Source organism: Cuculus canorus, unplaced genomic scaffold (assembly GCF_017976375.1).
Source record: "Cuculus canorus isolate bCucCan1 unplaced genomic scaffold, bCucCan1.pri scaffold_5_unloc1, whole genome shotgun sequence".
NCBI classification, from domain to species: Eukaryota; Metazoa; Chordata; class Aves; order Cuculiformes; family Cuculidae; genus Cuculus; species Cuculus canorus.
In genome coordinates this window covers 4,032-25,277 of record NW_026527842.1, presented here as the reverse complement: position 1 = coordinate 25,277, position 21,246 = coordinate 4,032, and the positions used below count along the sequence as shown (strand labels likewise).

The 21,246-nt window shown below is 54.7% G+C and overlaps 1 protein-coding gene across 1 annotated transcript in view; it reads right to left on the bottom strand.

Moving 5' to 3' along the window:
* Nucleotides 1–19,945, bottom strand: part of LOC128850712 (glycosylphosphatidylinositol anchor attachment 1 protein-like) — a gene marked incomplete at its 3' end in the record, with an annotated part of 29,293 nt that extends 9,348 nt beyond the window's left edge. The window contains exons 1-6 of the mRNA XM_054055696.1: nucleotides 19,872–19,945; nucleotides 15,506–15,688; nucleotides 15,312–15,423; nucleotides 9,542–9,689; nucleotides 3,747–3,848; nucleotides 3,467–3,663 (exon numbers count right to left, since the gene is read on the bottom strand). Coding sequence (XP_053911671.1) covers nucleotides 3,467–3,663; nucleotides 3,747–3,848; nucleotides 9,542–9,689; nucleotides 15,312–15,423; nucleotides 15,506–15,688; nucleotides 19,872–19,945 — 816 coding nt within the window. The remainder of the gene's footprint in view (nucleotides 1–3,466; nucleotides 3,664–3,746; nucleotides 3,849–9,541; nucleotides 9,690–15,311; nucleotides 15,424–15,505; nucleotides 15,689–19,871) is intronic.
* Between the last annotated feature and the right edge of the window lie 1,301 nt (nucleotides 19,946–21,246).

Genomic DNA, 21,246 nt, shown 5'->3' with positions numbered 1-21,246 from the left:
TCCAGTCCAATTTCAGCCCTTCCAGTCCAACTTTCACCCCTTCCAGTCCAACTTCAGCCCTTCCAGTCCAACTTTCACCTCTTCCAGTCCAACTTCACCCCTTCCAGTCCAACTTTCACCCCTTCCAGTCCAACTTTCACCCCTTCCAGTCCAACTTTCACCTCTTCCAGTCCAACTTCAGCCCTTCCAGTCCCACTTTCAGCCCTTCCAGTCCAACTTCAGCCCTTCCAGTCAAACTTTCACCTCTTCCAGTCCAACTTCACCCCTTCCAGTCCAACTTTCACCCCTTCCAGTCCAACTTCAGCCCTTCCAGTCCCACTTTCAGCCCTTCCAGTCCAACTTCAGCCCTTCCAGTCAAACTTTCACCTCTTCCAGTCCAACTTCAGCCCTTCCAGTCCAACTTCAGCCCTTCCAGTCCCACTTTCAGCCCTTCCAGTCCAACTTCCACCTCTTCCAGTCCAACTTTCACCCCTTCCAGTCCAACTTTCAGCCCTTCCAGACCAACTTTCACCCCTTCCAGTCCAACTTCAGCCCTTCCAGTCCAACTTCAGCCCTTCCAGTCCAACTTTCACCCCTTCCAGTCCAACTTCCACCTCTTCCAGTCCAACTTTCAGCCCTTCCAGTCCAACTTCAGCCCTTCCAGTCCAACTTTCACCCCTTCCAGTCCAACTTTCACCCCTTCCAGTCCAATTTCAGCCCTTCCAGTCCAACTTCACCCCTTCCAGTCCAACTTTCAGCCCTTCCAGTCCAATTTCAGCCCTTCCAGTCCAACTTCACCCCTTCCAGTCCAACTTTCACCTCTTCCAGTCCAACTTCAGCCCTTCCAGTCCAACTTTCAGCCCTTCCAGTCCAACTTCAGCCCTTCCAGTCCAACCTTCAGCCCTTCCAGTCCAACTTTCAGCCCTTCCAGTCCAATTTCAGCCCTTCCAGTCCAACTTCACCCCTTCCAGTCCAACTTTCACCTCTTCCAGTCCAACTTCAGCCCTTCCAGTCCAACTTTCAGCCCTTCCAGTCCAACTTCAGCCCTTCCAGTCCAACCTTCAGCCCTTCCAGTCCAACTTCCACCTCTTCCAGTCCAACTTTCACCTCTTCCAGTCCAACTTCAGCCCTTCCAGTCCAACTTTCAGCCCTTCCAGTCCAACTTTCACCCCTTCCAGTCCAACTTCCACCTCTTCCAGTCCAACTTTCAGCCCTTCCAGTCCAACTTCAGCCCTTCCAGTCCAACTTCAGCCCTTCCAGTCCAACTTTCACCCCTTCCAGTCCAACTTCACCTCTTCCAGTCCAACTTCACCCCTTCCAGTCCAACTTCAGCCCTTCCAGTCCAACTTCCACCCCTTCCAGTCCAACTTCAGCCCTTCCAGTCCCACTTTCAGCCCTTCCAGTCCAACTTCCACCTCTTCCAGTCCAACTTTCACCCCTTCCAGTCCAACTTTCAGCCCTTCCAGACCAACTTTCACCCCTTCCAGTCCAACTTCAGCCCTTCCAGTCCAACTTCAGCCCTTCCAGTCCAACTTTCACCCCTTCCAGTCCAACTTCCACCTCTTCCAGTCCAACTTTCAGCCCTTCCAGTCCAACTTCAGCCCTTCCAGTCCAACTTTCACCCCTTCCAGTCCAACTTTCACCCCTTCCAGTCCAATTTCAGCCCTTCCAGTCCAACTTCACCCCTTCCAGTCCAACTTTCAGCCCTTCCAGTCCAATTTCAGCCCTTCCAGTCCAACTTCACCCCTTCCAGTCCAACTTTCACCTCTTCCAGTCCAACTTCAGCCCTTCCAGTCCAACTTTCAGCCCTTCCAGTCCAACTTCAGCCCTTCCAGTCCAACCTTCAGCCCTTCCAGTCCAACTTCCACCTCTTCCAGTCCAACTTTCACCTCTTCCAGTCCAACTTCAGCCCTTCCAGTCCAACTTTCAGCCCTTCCAGTCCAACTTTCACCCCTTCCAGTCCAACTTCCACCTCTTCCAGTCCAACTTTCAGCCCTTCCAGTCCAACTTCAGCCCTTCCAGTCCAACTTCAGCCCTTCCAGTCCAACTTTCACCCCTCCCAGTCCAACTTTCACCCCTTCCAGTCCAACTTTCACCCCTTCCAGTCCAACCTCAGCCCTTCCAGTCCAACTTTCAGCCCTTCCAGTCCAACTTTCAGCCCTTCCAGTCCCACTTTCACCCCTTCCAGTCCAACTTCACCCCTTCCAGTCCAACTTTCACCCCTTCCAGTCCAACTTTCACCCCTTCCAGTCCAACTTTCACCCCTTCCAGTCCAACTTCCACCCCTTCCAGTCCAACTTTCAGCCCTTCCAGTCCAATTTCAGCCCTTCCAGTCCAACTTTCAGCCCTTCCAGTCCAACTTTCAGCCCTTCCAGTCCAACTTTCACCCCTTCCAGTCCAACTTCAGCCCTTCCAGTCCAACTTTCACCCCTTCCAGTCCAACTTTCAGCCCTTCCAGTCCAACTTCAGCCCTTCCAGTCCAACTTCAGCCCTTCCAGTCCAACTTCCACCCCTTCCAGTCCAACTTTCAGCTCTTCCAGTCCAATTTCAGCCCTTCCAGTCCAACTTCAGCCCTTCCAGTCCAATTTCAGGCCTTCCAGTCCAACTTCAGCCCTTCCAGTCCAATTTCAGCCCTTCCAGTCCAACTTCCACCTCTTCCAGTCCAACTTCAGCCCTTCCAGTCTAACTTCAGCCCTTCCAGTCCAACTTTCACCCCTTCCAGTCCAACTTCAGCCCTTCCAGTCCAACTTTCACCCCTTCCAGTCCAACTTTCACCCCTTCCAGTCCAACTTCAGCCCTTCCAGTCCAACTTTCACCTCTTCCAGTCCAACTTTCAGCCCTTCCAGTCCAACTTTCACCCCTTCCAGTCCAACTTTCACCCCTTCCAGTCCAACTTCAGCCCTTCCAGTCCAACTTCCACCTCTTCCAGTCCAACTTTCAGCCCTTCCAGTCCGACCTTCAGCCCTTCCAGTCCAACTTCAGCCCTTCCAGTCCAACTTTCACCTCTTCCAGTCAAACTTCAGCCCTTCCAGTCCAACTTCAGCCCTTCCAGTCCAACTTTCAGCCCTCCCAGTCCAACTTTCAGCCCTTCCAGTCCAACTTTCACCCCTTCCAGTCCAACTTTCACCCCTTCCAGTCCAACTTTCAGCCCTTCCAGTCCAACTTTCACCCCTTCCAGTCCAACTTTCAGCCCTTCCAGTCCAACTTTCACCCCTTCCAGTCCAACTTTCACCCCTTCCAGTCCAATTTCAGCCCTTCCAGTCCAACTTTCAGCCCTTCCAGTCCAACTTCAGCCCTTCCAGTCCAACTTTCACCCCTTCCAGTCCAACTTCAGCCCTTCCAGTCCAACTTTCACCCCTTCCAGTCCAACTTTCAGCCCTCCCAGTCCAATTCCAACCCTTCCAATCCCACTTTCCACCACCCCACCTCTTCTCCAAGCCCTTCCAGTCCCACCATTCCATCCCGGAATCTCCGTGGTGACCCCCACCTTCCCCTGGATGGTGCAGAGGAGCCCATTTTTCTGGCAGAAAGCATGGAAGAGGTTAAGAAGATCCAAGTTGGGAAGTTGTCCGTTGAGCCCTTCCACGGCCACGTCCAAGCTGGTCACCACGTCGCTGCTGAGCTCCAAAGCGATGGCCGCTTGGATGGCTCCCGCCCGACCCGGCGTTCCCGAAGAACTCATCTCTGCCGGCATCGGGTCAGCGGTGGCGACTCCTCGGACACCGCCGTTGGGTCCCCAATCCCGGCGGAGCCTCCGGAGTTCTCACCGGTGAGGTTGACGTCGTGGTAGCCCTGGAGCCACGCTTCCATGCCCAGAAGGTCGTGCTCGTGCACCAGGAAGATGATGTCCTTGGCCCAGAAGATCTGGCCTGAGGGCAACGAGAAGCTCCAGAAGATCCCGAGTCCATTCCCCGTTCCACCACATTCTGATCCCAGTCCCATCCCAACCTCACCACATCCCAATCCTTGGCCCATCCCAACCTCAAGAGATCCTGATCTCAGTCCCAGCCCAGTTCCACCAGATCCTGAGCCTTGGCCCATCCCAGTCCCACCAGATCCTGATCTCAATCCCATCCAAGTTCCATCCCAGTCCCACCAGATCCTGAGCCTTGGCCCATTCCAGTCCCACCAGATCCTGATCTCAATCCCATCCCAGTCCCATCCCAGTCCCACCAGATTCCAATCCTTGGCCCATCCCAGTCCCACCAGATCCCCATCCCAGTCCCACCAGATCCCCATCCCAGTCCCACCAGATCCCCATCCCAGTCCCATCCCAGTCCCACCAGATCCTGATCTCAGTCCCATCCCAGTCCCACCAGATCCCCATCCCAGTCCCAGTCCCACCAGATCCTGAGCCTTGGCCCATCCCAGTCCCACCAGATCCTGATCTCAATCCCATCCCAGTCCCATCCCAGTCCCACCAGATCCCAATCCTTGGCCCATCCCAGTCCCACCAGATCCCCATCCCAGTCCCATCCCAGTCCCACCAGATCCTGATCTCAGTCCCACCCCAGTCCCACCAGATCCTGATCCCAATCCCATCCCAATCCCATCCCAGTCCCACCAGATCCTGATCCCAGTCCCACCAGATCCTGAGCCTTGTCCCATCCCAGCTCCAGAAGATCTCAATCCCATTCCCCGTTCCACCACATTCTGATCTCAGTCCCATCCCAACCTCAGCACATCCCAATCCTTGGCCCATCCCAACCTCACCAGATCCTGATCCCAGTCCCATCCCAGTCCCACCAGATCCTGATCTCAGTCCCATCCAAGTTCCATCCCAGTCCCACCAGATCCCAATCCTTGGCCCATCCCAGTCCCACCAGATCCCCATCCCAGTCCCACCAGATCCTGATCTCAGTCCCATCCCAGTCCCACCAGATCCCGATCCCAGTCCCAGTTCCACCAGATCCTGAGCCTTGGCCCACCCCAGTCCCATCAGATCCTGATCCCAATCCCATCCCAGTCCCATCCCAGTCCCACCAGATCCTGAGCCTTGTCCCATCCCAGCTCCAGAAGATCCCCATCCCAGTCCCTGTTCCACCACATTCTGATCTCAGTCCCATCCCAACCTCACCGGATCCTGATCTCAGTCCCATCCCAGTCCCACCAGATCCCAATCTCAATCCCAGCTCCACCAGATCCTCAGCGTTGGCCCATCCCAGTCCCATCCCAGTCCCACCAGATCCCAATCCTTGGCCCATCCCAGTCCCACCAGATCCCGATCCCAGTCCCAGTTCCACCAGATCCTGATCCTTGTCCCATCCCAGTCCCACCAGATCCTGATCCCAGTCCCATCCCAGTCCCACCAGATCCTGATCCTTCTCCCATCCCAGTCCCACCAGATCCCGATCCCAGTCCCCATTCCACCAGATCCTGAGCCTCGGACCAGCCCAGTCCCATCCCAGTCCCACCAGATCCCGATCCTTGTCCCATCCCAACCTCACCAGGTCCTGATCCCAGTCCCCGTTCCACCAGATCCCGATCCTTCTCCCATCCCAGTCCCACCAGATTCTGATCCCAGTCCCATCCCAGTCTCACCAGATCCCAATCTCAATCCCAGTCCCACCAGATCCTGATCCCAGTCCCGGCTCCATCAGATCCTGAGCCTCAGACTAGCCCAGTCCCATCCCAGTCCCACCAGATCCTGATCTCAGTCCCATCCGAGTCTCACCAGATCCCAACCTCAATCCCAGTCCCACCAGATCCCGATACTCGGCCCATCCCAGTCCCACCCCAGTCCCATCAGATCCTGATCCCAGTCCCATCCCAGTCCCATCCCAGTCCCACCAGATCCTGAGCCTTGTCCCATCCCAGCTCCAGAAGATCCCGATCCCAGTCCCTGTTCCACCACATTCTGATCCCAGTCCCATCCCAACCTCACCGGATCCCAATCCTTGTCCTATCCCAGTCCCACCAGATCCCGATCCTTGTCCTATCCCACCTCCAGAAGAGCCTGATCCTTATCCTGATCCTTATCCCATCCCAGTCCCACCTGATCCCAATCCTCGTCCCATCCCAGTCCCACCAGATCCCGAGCCTCGGACCATCCCAGTCCCACCAGATCCCAATCTCAATCCCAGTCCCACCAGATCCTCAGTGTTGGCCCATCCCAGTCCCATCCCAGTCTCACCAGATCCCAATCCCAATCGCAGTCCCACCAGATCCTGATCCCAGTCCCATCCCAGTCCCACCAGATCCTGATCCTGATCCTGATCCCAGTCCCAGTCCCACCAGAGCCTGATCCTTATCCCATCCCAGTCCCACCAGATCCTGATCCTGATCCCAGTCCCAGTCCCACCAGATCCCGATCCCAGTCTCGGCTCCACCAGATCCTGAGCCTTGTCTCATCCCAGCTCCAGAAGATCCCCATCCCAGTCCCCGTTCCACCAGATCCCGATCCTTGTCCCATCCCTGTCCCATCCCAGTCCCACCAGATCCCAACCCCAGTCCCCGTTCCACCAGATCCTGAGCCTTGGCCCACCCCAGTCCCATCCCAACTCCCAAAGATCCCAATCCCAGTCTCACCAGATCCCAATCTCAATCCCAGTCCCACCAGATCCTGAGCCTTGTCCCATCCCAGCTCCAGAAGATCTCAATCCCATTCTCCGTTCCACCACATTCTGATCTCAGTCCCATCCCAACCTCAGCACATCCCAATCCTTGGCCCATCCCAGTCCCATCCCAACCTCACCAGATCCTGATCCCAGTCCCAGCAGATCCCGATCCCCATCCCAGTCCCAGTCCCACCAGATCCCAATCCTTGTCCCATCCCAGTCCCATCCCAGTCCCACCAGATCCTGATACCTGTCCCATCCCAGCTCCAGAAGATCCCAATCCCAGTCCCCGTTCCACCACATTCTGATCCCAGTCCCATCCCAACCTCACCGGATCCCAATCCTTGGCCCATCCCAGTCCCACCAGATCCCGATCCTTGTCCTATCCCACCTCCAGAAGAGCCTGATCCTTATCCCATCCCAGTCCCACCAGATCCCAATCCTTGTCCCATCCCAGTCCCACCAGATCCCAAGCCTCGGACCATCCCAGTCTCACCAGATCCCAATCTCAATCCCAGTCCCACCAGATCCTGATCCCAGTCCCATCCCAGTCCCACCAGATCCTGATTCTTGTCCTATCCCACCTCCAGAAGAGCCTGATCCTTATCCCATCCCAGTCCCACCAGATCCTGATCCTGATCCCAGTCCCAGTCCCACCAGATCCCGATCCCAGTCTCGGCTCCACCAGATCCTGAGCCTTGTCTCATCCCAGCTCCAGAAGATCCCCATCCCAGTCCCCGTTCCACCAGATCCCGATCCTTGTCCCATCCCTGTCCCATCCCAGTCCCACCAGATCCCGATCCCAGTCCCAGCTCCACCAGATCCTGAGTCTTGGCCCATTCCAGTCCCACCAGATCCCGATCCCTGTCCCGTTCCCACCCCAGCAGATCCCAATCCTTGTCCCATCCCAGCTCCAGCAGATCCCAATCCCTGTCCCAGCAGACCTCGATCTCAGCACTATCAGATCCTGATCCCTGTGCCACCTCTTCACATCCCAATCCCATCCCATCCTACCTCATCTCCATCCCACGCCATCCTAATCTCCATCCCATCTCCACCCCATCCCCATCTCCGTTCTCTTCTCCCATCTCCACCTCATCCCATCTCCATCTCAATCTCCACCTCCATCCCCATCCCCATGATCTCCATCCTCATCACCTCCATCCCAATCATCTCCATCCCCTTCACCTCCATCCCCTTCATCTCCATCCCCTTCACCCCCATCCCCATCATCTCCATCCCCATCATCTCCATCCCCATCATCTCCATCCCCATCCCCTCCATCCCCATCATCTCCATCCCCTTCACCTCCACCTCCATCATCCCCATCATCTCCATCCCCTTCATCTCCATCCCCTTCACCTCCATCTCCATCAGCTCCATCTCCATCCCCATCTCCACCTCCATCTCCACCTCCATCTCAGCTCCATTCTCATCCCCATCATCTCCATCCCCATCATCCCCATCCCCATCATCTCCATCCCCACCATCTCCATCCCCTTCACCTCCATCCCCTTCACCTCCACCTCCATCATTCCCATCATCTCCATCCCCTTCATCTCCATCCCCTTCACCTCCATCCCCATCACCTCCATCTCCATCAGCTCCATCCCCATCAGCTCCATCCCCATCACCTCCATCCCCCATCCCCATCAGCTCCATCCCCATCCCCATCTCCATCCCCATCTCCACCTCCATCTCAGCTCCATTCTCATCCCCATCATCTCCATCCCCATCATCTCCATCCCCACCATCTCCATCCCCATCACCTCCATCCCCTTCACCTCCACCCCCATCACCTCCATCTCCTTCACCTCCATCCGCATCATCTCCATCCTCATTATGTCCATCCCCTTCACCTCCATCTCCATCTCCACCTCCATCCCCATCTCCATCCCCATTTCCACCTCCATATCAGCTCCATTCCCATCCCCATGATCTCCACCTCCATCACCTCCACCTCCATCACCTCCACCTCCACCATCTCCATTATCTCCATCCCCATCATCTCCATCTCCATCATCTCCATCCCCTTCACCTCCATCCCCTTCACCTCCATCCCCTTCACCTCCATCCCCTTCACCTCCACCATCCCCATCCTCTCCATCCCCATCCTCTCCATCCCCACCATCTCCATTCCCATCATCTCCATCCCCATCCCCTCCATCCCCATCATCTCCATCCCCATCATCTCCATCCCCATCATCTCCATCCCCATCATCTCCATCAGCTCCATCCCCATCAGCTCCATCTCCATCCCCATCTCCACCTCCATCTCCACCTCCATCTCAGCTCCATTCTCATCCCCATCATCTCCATCCCCATCATCTCCATCCCCACCACCTCCATTCCCATGATCTCCATCCTCATCACCTCCATCCCCATCATCTCCATCCCCATCATCTCCGTCATCTCCATCTCCATCCCCATCATCTCCATCCCCACCATCTCCATCCCCATCATCTCCACCTCCATCATCTCCATCCTCATCACCTCCATCCCCATCATCTCCATCTCCATCATCTCCATCCCCACCACCTCCATCCCCATGATCTCCATCTTCATCCCCTCCATCCCCATCATCTCCATCCCCTTCACCTCCATCCCCTTCACCTCCACCTCCATCCCCTTCACCTCCATCCCTTTCATCTCCATCCCCTTCACCTCCATCCCCATCATCTCCATCCCCATCTCAGCTCCATTCTCATCCCCATCATCTCCATCCCCATCATCTCCATCCCCATCATCTCCATCCCCATCCCCATCATCTCCATCCTCATCATCTCCATCCCCATCCCCTTCACCTCCATCACCTCCACCTCCACCTCCATCACCTCCACCTCCATCACCTCCACCTCCGTCACCTCCACCTCCGTCACCTCCATCCCCACCATCTCCACCTCCACCATCTCCATCCCCATCATCTCCACCTCCACTTCCATCACCTCCATCCCCATCACCTCCATCATCTCCATCCCCATGCCCCCCCCCCGCCCATTCCGTACCGCGGAAGGTTCCGGCGAGGGCGAGGAGGAGCCCCACTCCGTGGTTGTTGGTGGCTCCGTCGGCGCAGGAGGCGCTCAGGACCAGCGCTTCGGTGCTGGCGGCGCGCGGCGCCCGCAGGATCCCATACACGTTGGTGCCCTTCACCAACTGACCACGCGCCGCGTTACACCCCTTACACCCCCTTACACCCCTTTTATCCCCTTACACCCCCTTACACCCCCTTACACCCCCTTTTATCCCCTTACACCCCCTTACACCCCCTTTACCCCCTTACACCCCTTTTACCCCCTCACACCCCTTCTACCCCCTTACGCCTCTTTTACCCCCTTACACCCCCTTTACACCCTTACACCCTCTTACACCCCTTTACCCCCTCACACCCCCTTTCACCACTTTTACCCCCTTACACCCCCTTTACCCCCTTACACCCCCTTTGCCCCCTTACACGCCCTTTTATCCCCTTACAACTCCTTACACCCCTTTTACCCCTTCACACCCCTTTTACCCCCTCACACCCCCTTTTATTCCCTTACACCCCCTTTTACCCTTACACCCCTTTTACCCCTTTTTACCCCCTTACACCCCCTTTACCCCCTTACACCCCTTTTTACCCCCTTACACCCATTTTACCCCCTTACACCGCTTTTACCCCCTTACACCCTTTTTACCCCCTTACACCCCTTTTACCCCATTACACCGCTTTTACCCCCTTACACCCCCTTTACCCCCTCACACCCCTTTTACCCCATTACACCCATTTTCACCCCCTTACACCCTCTTTACCTGCCAACACCTCCTTTTACCCCCTCACACCCCCTTTACCCCCTTACACCCCTTTTACCCTTTTACCCCCTTACACCCATTTTACCCCCTTACACCCCTTTTACCCCCTTACAACCCCATTTTACCCCTTTTTACCCCCTCACACCCCCATTTAACCCCTCACACCCCCTTTTACTCATTTTTACCCCTTTTTACCCCTTACACCCTTTTTACCCCCTTACACCCATTTTACCCCCTTACACCGCTTTTACCCCCTTACACCCATTTTACCCCCTTACACCGCTTTTACCCCCTTACACCCCCTTTTATCCCCTTACACCCCTTTTACCCCATTACACCGCTTTTACCCCCTTACACCCCCTTTACCCCCTCACACCCCTTTTACCCCATTACACCCATTTTCACCCCCTTACACCCTCTTTACCCGCTAACATCTCCTTTTACCCCCTTATACCCCCTTTTACCCCCTTACACCCCTCTTACCCCCTCAGACCCCTTTTACCCTTACACCTCCTTTTACCCTCTTACACCCCTTTTACCCCTTTTTACCCCCTTACACCCATTTTACTCCCTCACACCCCCTTTACCCCCTTACACCCCTTTTACCTCTTTTTACCCCCTTACACCCATTTTACCCCCTTACACTCCCTTTTATCCCCTTACACCCCCTTTGACCCCCTTACACCCCTTTACCCCCTTAAACCCCCTTTATCCCCTTACACCCCTTTTACCCCTCACACCCCCTTTTATCCCCTTACACCCCTTTTAACCCTTTTACCCCCTTACACCCCCTTTTACCCCCTTACACCCCCTTACACCCATTTTACCCCCTTTTACCCCCTTACACCCATTTTTACCCTCTTATACCCATTTTTACCCCCTTAAACCCCCCTTTACCCCCTTACACCCCCATTTTATCCTTTACCCCCTTACACCCCCTTACACCCTCTTTACCCCCTTACACCCCCTTTTACCCCCTTACTCCCCCTTTACCCCCTCACATCCCCTTTCACCCCCTTACACCCCCCTTATACCCCCTTACACCCATTTTACCCCCTTACACCCCCTTTTTACCCCCTTACACCCCTTTTACCCCCTTACACCCATTTTTACCCCCTTACACCCCTTTTACCCCCTCACACCCCTTTTTACCCCCTCACACCCCCATTTTACCCCCTTTACCCCTTACACCCCTTTTACCCCCTTACACCCCTTTCAACCCTTTTTACCCCCTTACACCCCTTTAACCCCCTTATACCCATTTTTACCCCTCGCACCCCTTTTACCCCCTTTGCACCCCCATTTCTCCCCCTTTGCACCCCCTTTGCACCCCCTTTTACCCCCTTTGCACCCCCATTTCTCCCCCTTTGCACCCCCTTTTACCACCCTTTGCACCCCCATTTCTCCCCCCATTGCACCCCCATTTCTCCCCCTTTGCACCCCCTTTTACCCCCTTTGCACCCCCATTTCTCCCCCTTTGCACCCCCTTTTCTCCCCTCTTTGCACCCCCTTTTACCCCTTTGCACCCCCATTGCACCCCCCTTTGCACCCCCTTTTACCCCCTTTGCACCCCCATTTCTCCCCTTTGCACCCCTTTTACTCCCCTTTGCACCCCCATTTCTCCCCCCTTTGCACCTCCACTTTTACCCTCTCACCCCCCCCCATTCCCCCTCCCCTTTGCACCCCAAGAAATAAGGGGGTGGAGGACTGGAAGGTTTTGAGGGGGCTGATGGATTTTGGGGTGCTGATGGATTTTGGGGTGAACTGGAAGGATTTGGGGGTGTTGTTGTGTTTTGGGGTGATCCGAAAGGTCTTGGGGAGGGCTGAGAGATTTTGGGGTGCTGTTGGGTTTTGAAGGTGCTGATGGATATTGGGGTTCCGGTGGCTTTTGGGGTTCTCTCTCAGGGTTTTGGGGGGCTGTTTTTTGGGGTGCTGGTGGGTTTTGGGGTGCTCTGCCAGGTTTTGGGGGGCTGTTGGCTTTTGGGGTGCTCTGTCAGGGTTTTGGGGTGAACTGGAAGCCCTCATGGGACCTAAAAGGTCTTGGGTTGCAGTTGGGTTTTGGGGTGAACTGGAAGCTTTTAAGGTGCCATTTTTTGGGGTGCTCTTGGGTTTTGGGGTGCTCTGTCAGGTTTTGGGGTGCTGGTGGGTTTTGGGGTGCTCTGACAGGTTTCGGGGTGAACTGGAAGCCCTCATGGGACCTAAAAGGTCTTGGGGTGCTGTTGGGTTTTGAAGGTGCTGATGGCTTTTGGGGTTCCGGTGGCTTTTGGGGTTCTCTCTCAGGGTTTTGGGGGGCTGTTTTTTGGGGTGCTGGTGGGTTTTGGGGTGCTTTGCCAGGTTTTGGGGTGCTGTTGGCTTTTGGGGTGCTCTGTCAGGGTTTGGGGTGAACTGGAAGACCTCATGGGACCCAAAAGGTCTTGGGGTGCAGTTGGGTTTTGGGGTGAACTGGAAGCTTTTAAGGTGCTATTTTTTGGAGTGCTCTTGGGTTTTGGGGTGCTCTGTCAGGTTTTGGGGTGCTGGTGGCTTTTGGGGTGCTCTGACAGGTTTTGGGGTGAACTGGAAGACCTCATGGGACCTAAAAGCTCTTGGGGTGCTGTTGGGTTTTGAAGGTTCTGACGGCTTTTGGGGTTCCGGTGGCTTTTGGGGTCCTCTCTCAGGGTTTTGGGGGGCTGTTTTTTGGGGTGCTGGTGGGCTTTGGGGTGCTCTGACTGGTTTTGGGGTGCTGTTGGATTTTGGGGTGATCTGGGGTGAACTGGAAGACCTCATGGGACCTAAAAGGTCTTGGGGTGCAGTTGGGTTTTGGGGTGAACTGGAAGCTTTTAAGGTGCTATTTTTTGGGGTGCTCTTGGGTTTCGGAGTGCTCTGTCAGGGTTTTGGGGTTCTGTTAGGTTTTGGGGTGCTCTGTCAGGTTTCGGGGTGAACTGGAAGCCCTCATGGGACCTAAAAGGTCTTGGGGTGCAGTTGGGTTTTGAAGGTTCTGACGGCTTTTGGGGTTCCGGTGGCTTTTGGGGTTCTCTCTCAGGGTTTTGGGGGGCTGTTTTTTGGGGTGCTGGTGGGTTTTGGGGTGCTCTGCCAGGTTTTGGGGGGCTGTTGGCTTTTGGGGTGCTCTGTCAGGGTTTTGGGGTGAACTGGAAGACCTCATGGGACCTAAAAGGTCTTGGGTTGCAGTTGGGTTTTGGGGTGAAATGGAAGCTTTTAAGGTGCCATTTTTTGGGGTGCTCTTGGGTTTTGGGGTGCTCTGTCAGGTTTTGGGGTGCTGGTGGGTTTTGGGGTGCTCTGACAGGTTTCGGGGTGAACAGGAAGCCCTCATGGGACCTAAAAGGTCTTGGGGTGCTGTTGGGTTTTGAAGGTGCTGATGGCTTTTGGGGTTCCGGTGGCTTTTGGGGTTCTCTCTCAGGGTTTTGGGGGGCTGTTTTTTGGGGTGCTGGTGGGTTTTGGGGTGCTTTGCCAGGTTTTGGGGTGCTGTTGGCTTTTGGGGTGCTCTGTCAGGGTTTGGGGTGAACTGGAAGACCTCATGGGACCCAAAAGGTCTTGGGGTGCAGTTGGGTTTTGGGGTGAACTGGAAGCTTTTAAGGTGCTATTTTTTGGAGTGCTCTTGGGTTTCGGGGTGCTCTGTCAGGTTTTGGGGTGCTGGTGGCTTTTGGGGTGCTCTGCCAGGTTTCGGGGTGCACTGGAAGCCCTCATGGGAGCTAAAAGGTCTTGGGGTGCTGTTGGGTTTTGAAGGTGCTGATGGCTTTTGGGGTTCCGGTGGCTTTTGGGGTCCTCTCTCTGGGTTTTGGGGGGCTGTTTTTTGGGGTGCTGGTGGGTTTCGGGGTGCTCTGACTGGTTTTGGGGTGCTGTTGGATTTTGGGGTGCTCTGTCAGGTTTTGGGGTGAACTGGAAGACCTCATGGGACCTAAAAGGTCTTGGGGTGCTGCTGGGTTTTGAAGGTACTGACGGCTTTTGGGGTTCCGGTGGCTTTTGGGGTCCTCTCTCCGGGTTTTGAGGGGCTGTTTTTTGGGGTGCTGTGGGTTTCGGGGTGCACTGTCATATTTTGGGGTGCTGTTGGATTTTGGGGTGATCTGGGGTGAACTGGAAGACCTCATGGGACCTAAAAGGTCTTGGGGTGCAGTTGGGTTTTGGGGTGAACTGGAAGCTTTTAGAGTGCCGTTTTTTGGGGTGCTCTTGGGTTTTGGGGTGCTCTATCATGTTTTCGGGTGCTGGTGGGTTTTGGGGTGCTCTGTCAGGTTTCGGGGTGCACTGGAAGACCTCACGGGACCTAAAAGGTCTTGGGGTGCAGTTGGGTTTTGAAGGTACTGATGGATTTTGGGGTTCCGGTGGCTTTTGGGGTGTTCTCTCAGGGTTTTAGGGGGCTGTTTTTTGGGGTGCTGGTGGGTTTTGGGGTGCTCTGACAGGTTTTGGGGTGCTGTTGGATTTTGGGGTGATCTGGGGTGAACTGGAAGACCTCATGGGACCTAAAAGGTCTTGGGGTGCTGTTGGGTTTTGGGGTGAACTGGAAGCTTTTAAGGTGCCATTTTTTGGGGTGCTCTTGGGTTTCACGGTGCTCTGTCAGGTCTTGGGGTGCTGTTGGGTTTTGGGGTGCTCTGACAGGTTTTGGGGTGCTCTGTCAGGATTTGGGGTGAACTGGAAGACCTCATGGGACCTAAAAGGTCTTGGGGTGCTGTTGGGTTTTGAAGGTGCTGATGGCTTTTGGGGTTCCGGTGGCTTTTGGGGTGCTCTCTCAGGGTTTTGGGGGGCTGTTTTTTGGGGTGCTGGTGGGTTTTGGGGTGCTCTGCCAAGTTTTGGGGGGCTGGTGGGTTTTGGGGTGCTCTGCCAGTTTTTGGGGTGCTCTGTCAGGGTTTCGGGGTGAACTGGAAGACCTCATGGGACCTAAAAGGTCTTGGGGTGCTGTTGGGTTTTGAAGGTTCTGACGGCTTTTGGGGTCCTCTCTCCGGGTTTTGACGGGCTGTTTTTTGGGGTGCTGTTGGGTTTTGGGGTGCGGGTACCCACATATCGCTCACGGGCCTCATCCGGGAAGGGCAGCGTACAGGCGAACGTCTGTTGGTGGACCTCCAAACCCAAACTCCACATGGTCTTCTCCAACCAAGCCACCGGCAGAGCCCTAACGGCACAGGGAAGGGCGATGACGGCCCCCCCAAAATAATCCATCCCATGAAGCGAACCCCAATTTTGACCGTTCTCACCCCGTTTTCTTCTTGTGGGCGGCGAAATCGCGGGCGAAGGCGATGGCGCGGGCGCCGCCGCTGAAGGTCTCCTCCACCATGGTGGAACCCATGGCGTTCTCCGAGATGTGGGTGCGCGGCGCCGCCGGCGGCAGCGCCAGGAACCAGGCGAGACCCAGGGCGTAGCTCAGGGCGCTGGGGGAACCCCCAAAAAAAAACCCCCCAACGCCTGAACCCCAAAATCCAACCCGAAACCCCCCAAAAAATCCAACCCAAAACGTCAAAAATCCACCAATAATCCCCAAAAATCCACCAATTATCGGCAAAAATCCACCCCAGAAGCACCAAATCCACCCCTGAACCCCAAAAATCCACCCCTGAACCCCAAAAATCCACCCCTGAACCCCAAAAATCCACCAATAATCCCAAAAAATCCACCCCGAAATGTCAAAAATCCACCAATAATCCCCAAAAATCTACCCTGAAACCCCAAAATCCACCAATAATCCCCCAAAATTTACTCTTAAACCCAAAAAATCGACCCTAAAACCCCAAAAATCCACCCCTGAACCCCAAAAATCCACACCTAAACCCCCAAATCCAATGCCTGAAACCCAAAATCCAACCTCTGAATCCAAAAAATCCAACCCGAAACGCCAAAAATCCACCAATAATCCCCAAAAATCTACCACTGATCGTCAAAAATCCATCGCAAAACCTCCAAATCCACCCCTGAACCCCAAAAATCCACCCCTGAACCCCAAAAATCCACCCCAAAAGCCCCAAATCCAACCCTGAACCCCCAAAATCCACCCCTAAACCCAAAAATCCATCCCAAAACCCCAAAAATCCAACGTCTGAACCCCCAAATCCACCCCTGAACCCCAAAAATCCACCCCAAAAGCACCAAATCCACCCCTGAACCCCCAAAATCCACCCCTAAATCCAAAAATCCATCCCAAAACCCCCAAAATCCAACGTCTGAACCCCAAAATCCAACCCAAAACGCCAAAAAGATCCACCCCGAAACGCCAAAAATCCACCAATAATCCCCAAAAATCCACCACTGATCGTCAAAAATCCATCACAAAAGCCCCAAATCCACCCCTGAACCCCAAAAATCCACACCTGAACCTCAAAAATCCACCCCTGAACCCCAAAAATCCACACCTGAACCCCAAAAATCCACCCCGAAAAGCCAAAAATCCACCAATAATCCCAAAAAATCCACCCCGAAACGTCAAAAATCCAACAATAATCCCCAAAATCCGCCACTGATCGTCAAAAATCCATCCCAAAACGCCCAAATCCACCCCTGAACCCCAAAAATCCACCCCTGAACCCCAAAAATCCAGCCCTGATCCCCAAAAATCCACCAATTATTGGCAAAAATTCACCCCTAAACACCAAAAATCCACCCCGAGAGCACCAAATCCACATCTGAACCCCAAAAATCCACCCCTGAACCCCAAAAATCCACCCCAAACCCCTGAAATCCACCACCTGAACCCCAAAAATCCAACAATAATCCCCAAAAATCCACCCCTGAACCCCAAAAATCCAACAATAAAAATCCACCACTGATCCCAAAAAATCCACCCGAAACCCCCAAATCCACCCCTGGACCCCCCAAAATCCACCCCTGAACCCCAAATATCCACACCTGAATCAAAAAAATCCACCCCCAAAACCCACAAATCCACCCCTGAACCCCAAAAATCCACCCTGAAACCCCCAAAAATCCACCCTGAAAGCCCCAAATCCACCTCTGAACCCCAAAATCCACCCTGAAAGCCCCAAATCCACCCCTGAACCCCAAAAATCCACCCTGAAACCCCCAAAAATCCACCCTGAAAGCCCCAAATCCACCTCTGAACCCCAAAATCCACCCTGAAAGCCCCAAATCCACCCCTGAACCCCAAAAATCCACCCTGAAACCCCCAAAAATCCACCCTGAAAGCCCCAAATCCACCCCTGAACCCCAAAAATCCACCCCTGAACCCCAAAAATCCACACCTAAACTCCAAAAATCAACCAATACCCAAAAATCCACCCCTGAGCCCCAAAAATCCACCCCTGAGCCCCAAAAATCCACCCTGAAACCCCAAAATCCACCAATAATCCCCCAAAATTTACTCTTAAACCCAAAAAATCGACCCTAAAACCCCAAAAATCTACCCCTGAACCCCCAAAATCCACCTTGAAAGCCCCAAATCCACCCCGAACTCAAAAAATCCAACCCGAAACCCCCAAAAATCCACCCCTAAACGTCAAAAATCCACCAATAATCCCCAAAAATCCACGACTGATCGTCAAAAATCCATCGCAAAACCCCCAAATCCACCCCTGAACCCCAAAAATCCAACCCTGAACCCCAAAAATCCACCAATAATCCCAAAAAATCCACCCCAAAACATCAAAAATCCAGCAATAATCCCCAAAATCCACCACTGATCACCAAAAATCCATCGCAAAACGCCCAAATCCACCCCTGAACCCCAAAAATCCACCCCTGAACCCCAAAAACCCAGCCCTGAAACCCAAAAATCCACCCCTAAACGTCAAAAATCCAAAAATAATCCCCAAAATCCACCACTGATCATCAAAAATCCATCCCAAAACCCCCAAATCCACCCCTCAACCCCAAAAATCCACCCCTGAACCCCAAAAATCCACCCCGAAAGCCCCAAATCCACCCCTGAACCCCAAAAATCCACTCCAAAACCCCCAAAAATCCAGCCCAAACCCCCCAAATCCACCCCTGAACCCCACAAATGCACCCCTGAACCCCAAAAATCCAGCCCGAAACCCCCAAATCCACCCCTGAACCCCAAAAATCCACTCCTAAACCCCCAAAAATCCACCCTAAAAGCCCCAAATCCACCCCTGAGCCCCAAAAAATCCACCCCGAAACACCCAAATCCACCCCTGCACCCCAAAAATCCACCAATAATCCCCAAAAATCCACCCCTGAACCCCCAAAATCCACCTTGAAAGCCCCAAATCCACCCCTGAACCCCAAAAATCCAACCCGAACACCAAAAATCCACCCCTGAACCCCAAAAATCCACCAATAATCGCCAAAAATTCACCCCTAAACACCAAAAATCCACCCTGAAAGCACCAAATCCACATCTGAACCCCAAAAATCCACCCCTAAACCCCAAAAATCCACCCTGAAACCCCAAAATCCACCAATAATCCCCCAAAATTTACTCTTAAACCCAAAAAATTGACCCTAAAACCCCAAAAATCCACCCCTGAACCCCCAAAATCCACCTTGAAAGCCCCAAATCCACCCCTGAACCCAAAAAATCCAACCCAAAACCCCCAAAAATCCACCCCTAAACGTCAAAAATCCATCAATAATCCCCAAAAATCCACGACTGATCGTCAAAAATCCATCGCAAAACCCCCAAATCCACCCCTGAACCCCAAAAATCCACCCCGAAACCCAAAAAGATCCACCCCGAAACGCCAAAAATCCACCAATAATCCCCTAAAATCCACCAATTATCCCAAAAAATCCACCCCTGAACCCCCAAAATCCACCAATAATCCCCAAAAATCCACCCTGAAACCCCAAAATCCACCAATAATCCCCCAAAATTTACTCTTAAACCCAAAAAATCGACCCTAAAACCCCAAAAATCCACCCCTGAACCCCAAAAATCCAACAATAATCCCCAAAATTCACCACTGATCATCAAAAATCCATCGCAAAACGCCCAAATCCACCCCTGAACCCCAAAAATCCACCCCTGAACCCCAAAAATCCACCAATAATCCCAAAAAATCCACCCCGAAACGTCAAAAATCCAACAATAACCCCAAAAATCCACCCCTGAACCCCACAAATCCACCCCGAAAGCACCAAATCCACCCCTGAACCTCAAAAATCCACCCCTGAACCCCAAAAATCCACCCCTGAACCCCAAAAATCCACACCTGAACCCAAAAAATCCACCAATAATCGCCAAAAATCCACCAATTATGGCCAAAAAATCCACCCCGAAACGTCAAAAATCCAACAATAATCCCCAAAAATCCACCATTGATCGTCAAAAATCCATCGCAAAACCTCCAAATCCACCCCTGAACCCCAAAAAATCCACCCCTGAACCCCAAAAAATCCATCCCTAAACCAACAAATCCACACCTGAACCCCAAAAATCCACCAATAATCGCCCCATAGCGCCCCAAAATCCACCCCTGAACCCCCAAATCGCCCCATAGCGCCCCAAAAATCCACCCCTGAACCCCCAAATCGCCCCATAGCGCCCCAAAATCCACCCCTGAACACCCAAATCCCCCCATAGCACCCCAAAAATCCACCCCTGAACCCCCAAATCCCCCCACAGCGCCCCAAAGTCCCCCCAATTCTCACCAGAGGGGGTTGTTGAGGCGCAGGACGAGGCAGGCGAGCGCCCGTCGGCACTGGGGGTCCGACAGCAGCCCCATAGCTGGGGGGCAGCGCTATGGGGCGGCGCTGTGGGGCAGCCCCACAGCCTCAGCTCCGCCCCACACATCGCCCCACAGCCCCCCAATTCCCTCCGCCCCACACATCGCCCCACAGCCCCACTGCTGCCCCACACATCGCCCCACAGCTCCCCAATTCCCTCTGCCCCACACGTCGCCCCACAGCCCCCCAGATCCCCCCATTCCTTCCAGTTCCCCCCCATTCCCAGACTCCTCCAGTTGCTCCCAGTCCCCCCAGTTCCCCCCATTCCCCACCAGTTCCCCTCTTTCCTCCCAGTTTCCCCAGTTCCCCCCTTCATCCCAGTCTCCCCAGTTACCTCCCAGTCCCCCCCCAGTTTCCCCAGTTCCCCCCCTTCCCCCCCAGTTCCCACCATTCCCCCTTCTTCCCAGTTCCCCCATTCCCCACCAGTTCCCGTCCTTCCTCCCAGTTCCCCCAGTTCCCCCCATTCCCCTCCAGTCCCTCCCAGTTCCCCCCATTCCACCCCAGTTCCCCCCTTCCTCCCAGTTTCCTCCCAGTTTCCCCCAGTTCCCCTCCAGTTCCCCCCTTCCTCCCAGTTCCCCCCCATTCCCCCTCACTCCCAGTTTCCCCAGTTACCCACCAGTCCCTCCCAGTTCCCCCTTTCCCCACAGTCCCCCCCAGTTTACACCATTCCCCCTTCTTCCCAGTTCCCCCCTTCCTCCCAGTTTCCCCAGTTCCCCCATTCCCCCCCAGTTCCCCCCTTCCTCCCAGTTTCCCCCCTTCCCACCCAGTTCCCCCTATTCCCCCCCTCCCAGTTCCCCACCAGTCCCTCTCAGTTCCCCCCATTCCCCCCCAGTTCCCCCCATTCCTCTCCAGTCCCTCCCAGTTCCCCCCCAGTTCCCCCCATTCCCCTCCAGTCCCTCCCAGTTCCCCCCATTCCCCTCCACTCCCTCCCAGTTCCCTCCCAGTTCCCCCCATTCCCCTCCACTCCCTCCCAGTTCCCCCCATTCCCCTCCACTCCCTCCCAGTTCCCTCCCAGTTCCCCCCATTCCCCTCCAGTCCCTCCCAGTTCCCCCCATTCCCCTCCACTCCCTCCCAGTTCCCTCCCAGTTCCCCCCATTCCCCTCCAGTACCCCCCATTCCCCTCCAGTCCCTCCCAGTTCCCCCCCAGTTCCCCCCATTCCCCTCCAGTCCCTCCCAGTTCCCTTCCAGTTCCGCCCTTTCCCCTCCCAGTTCCCCCCATTCCCCTCCAGTCCCTCCCAGTTCCCCCCGTTCCCCCATTCCCCCCATTCTCCTCCAGTCCCTCCCAGTTCCCCCCATTCCC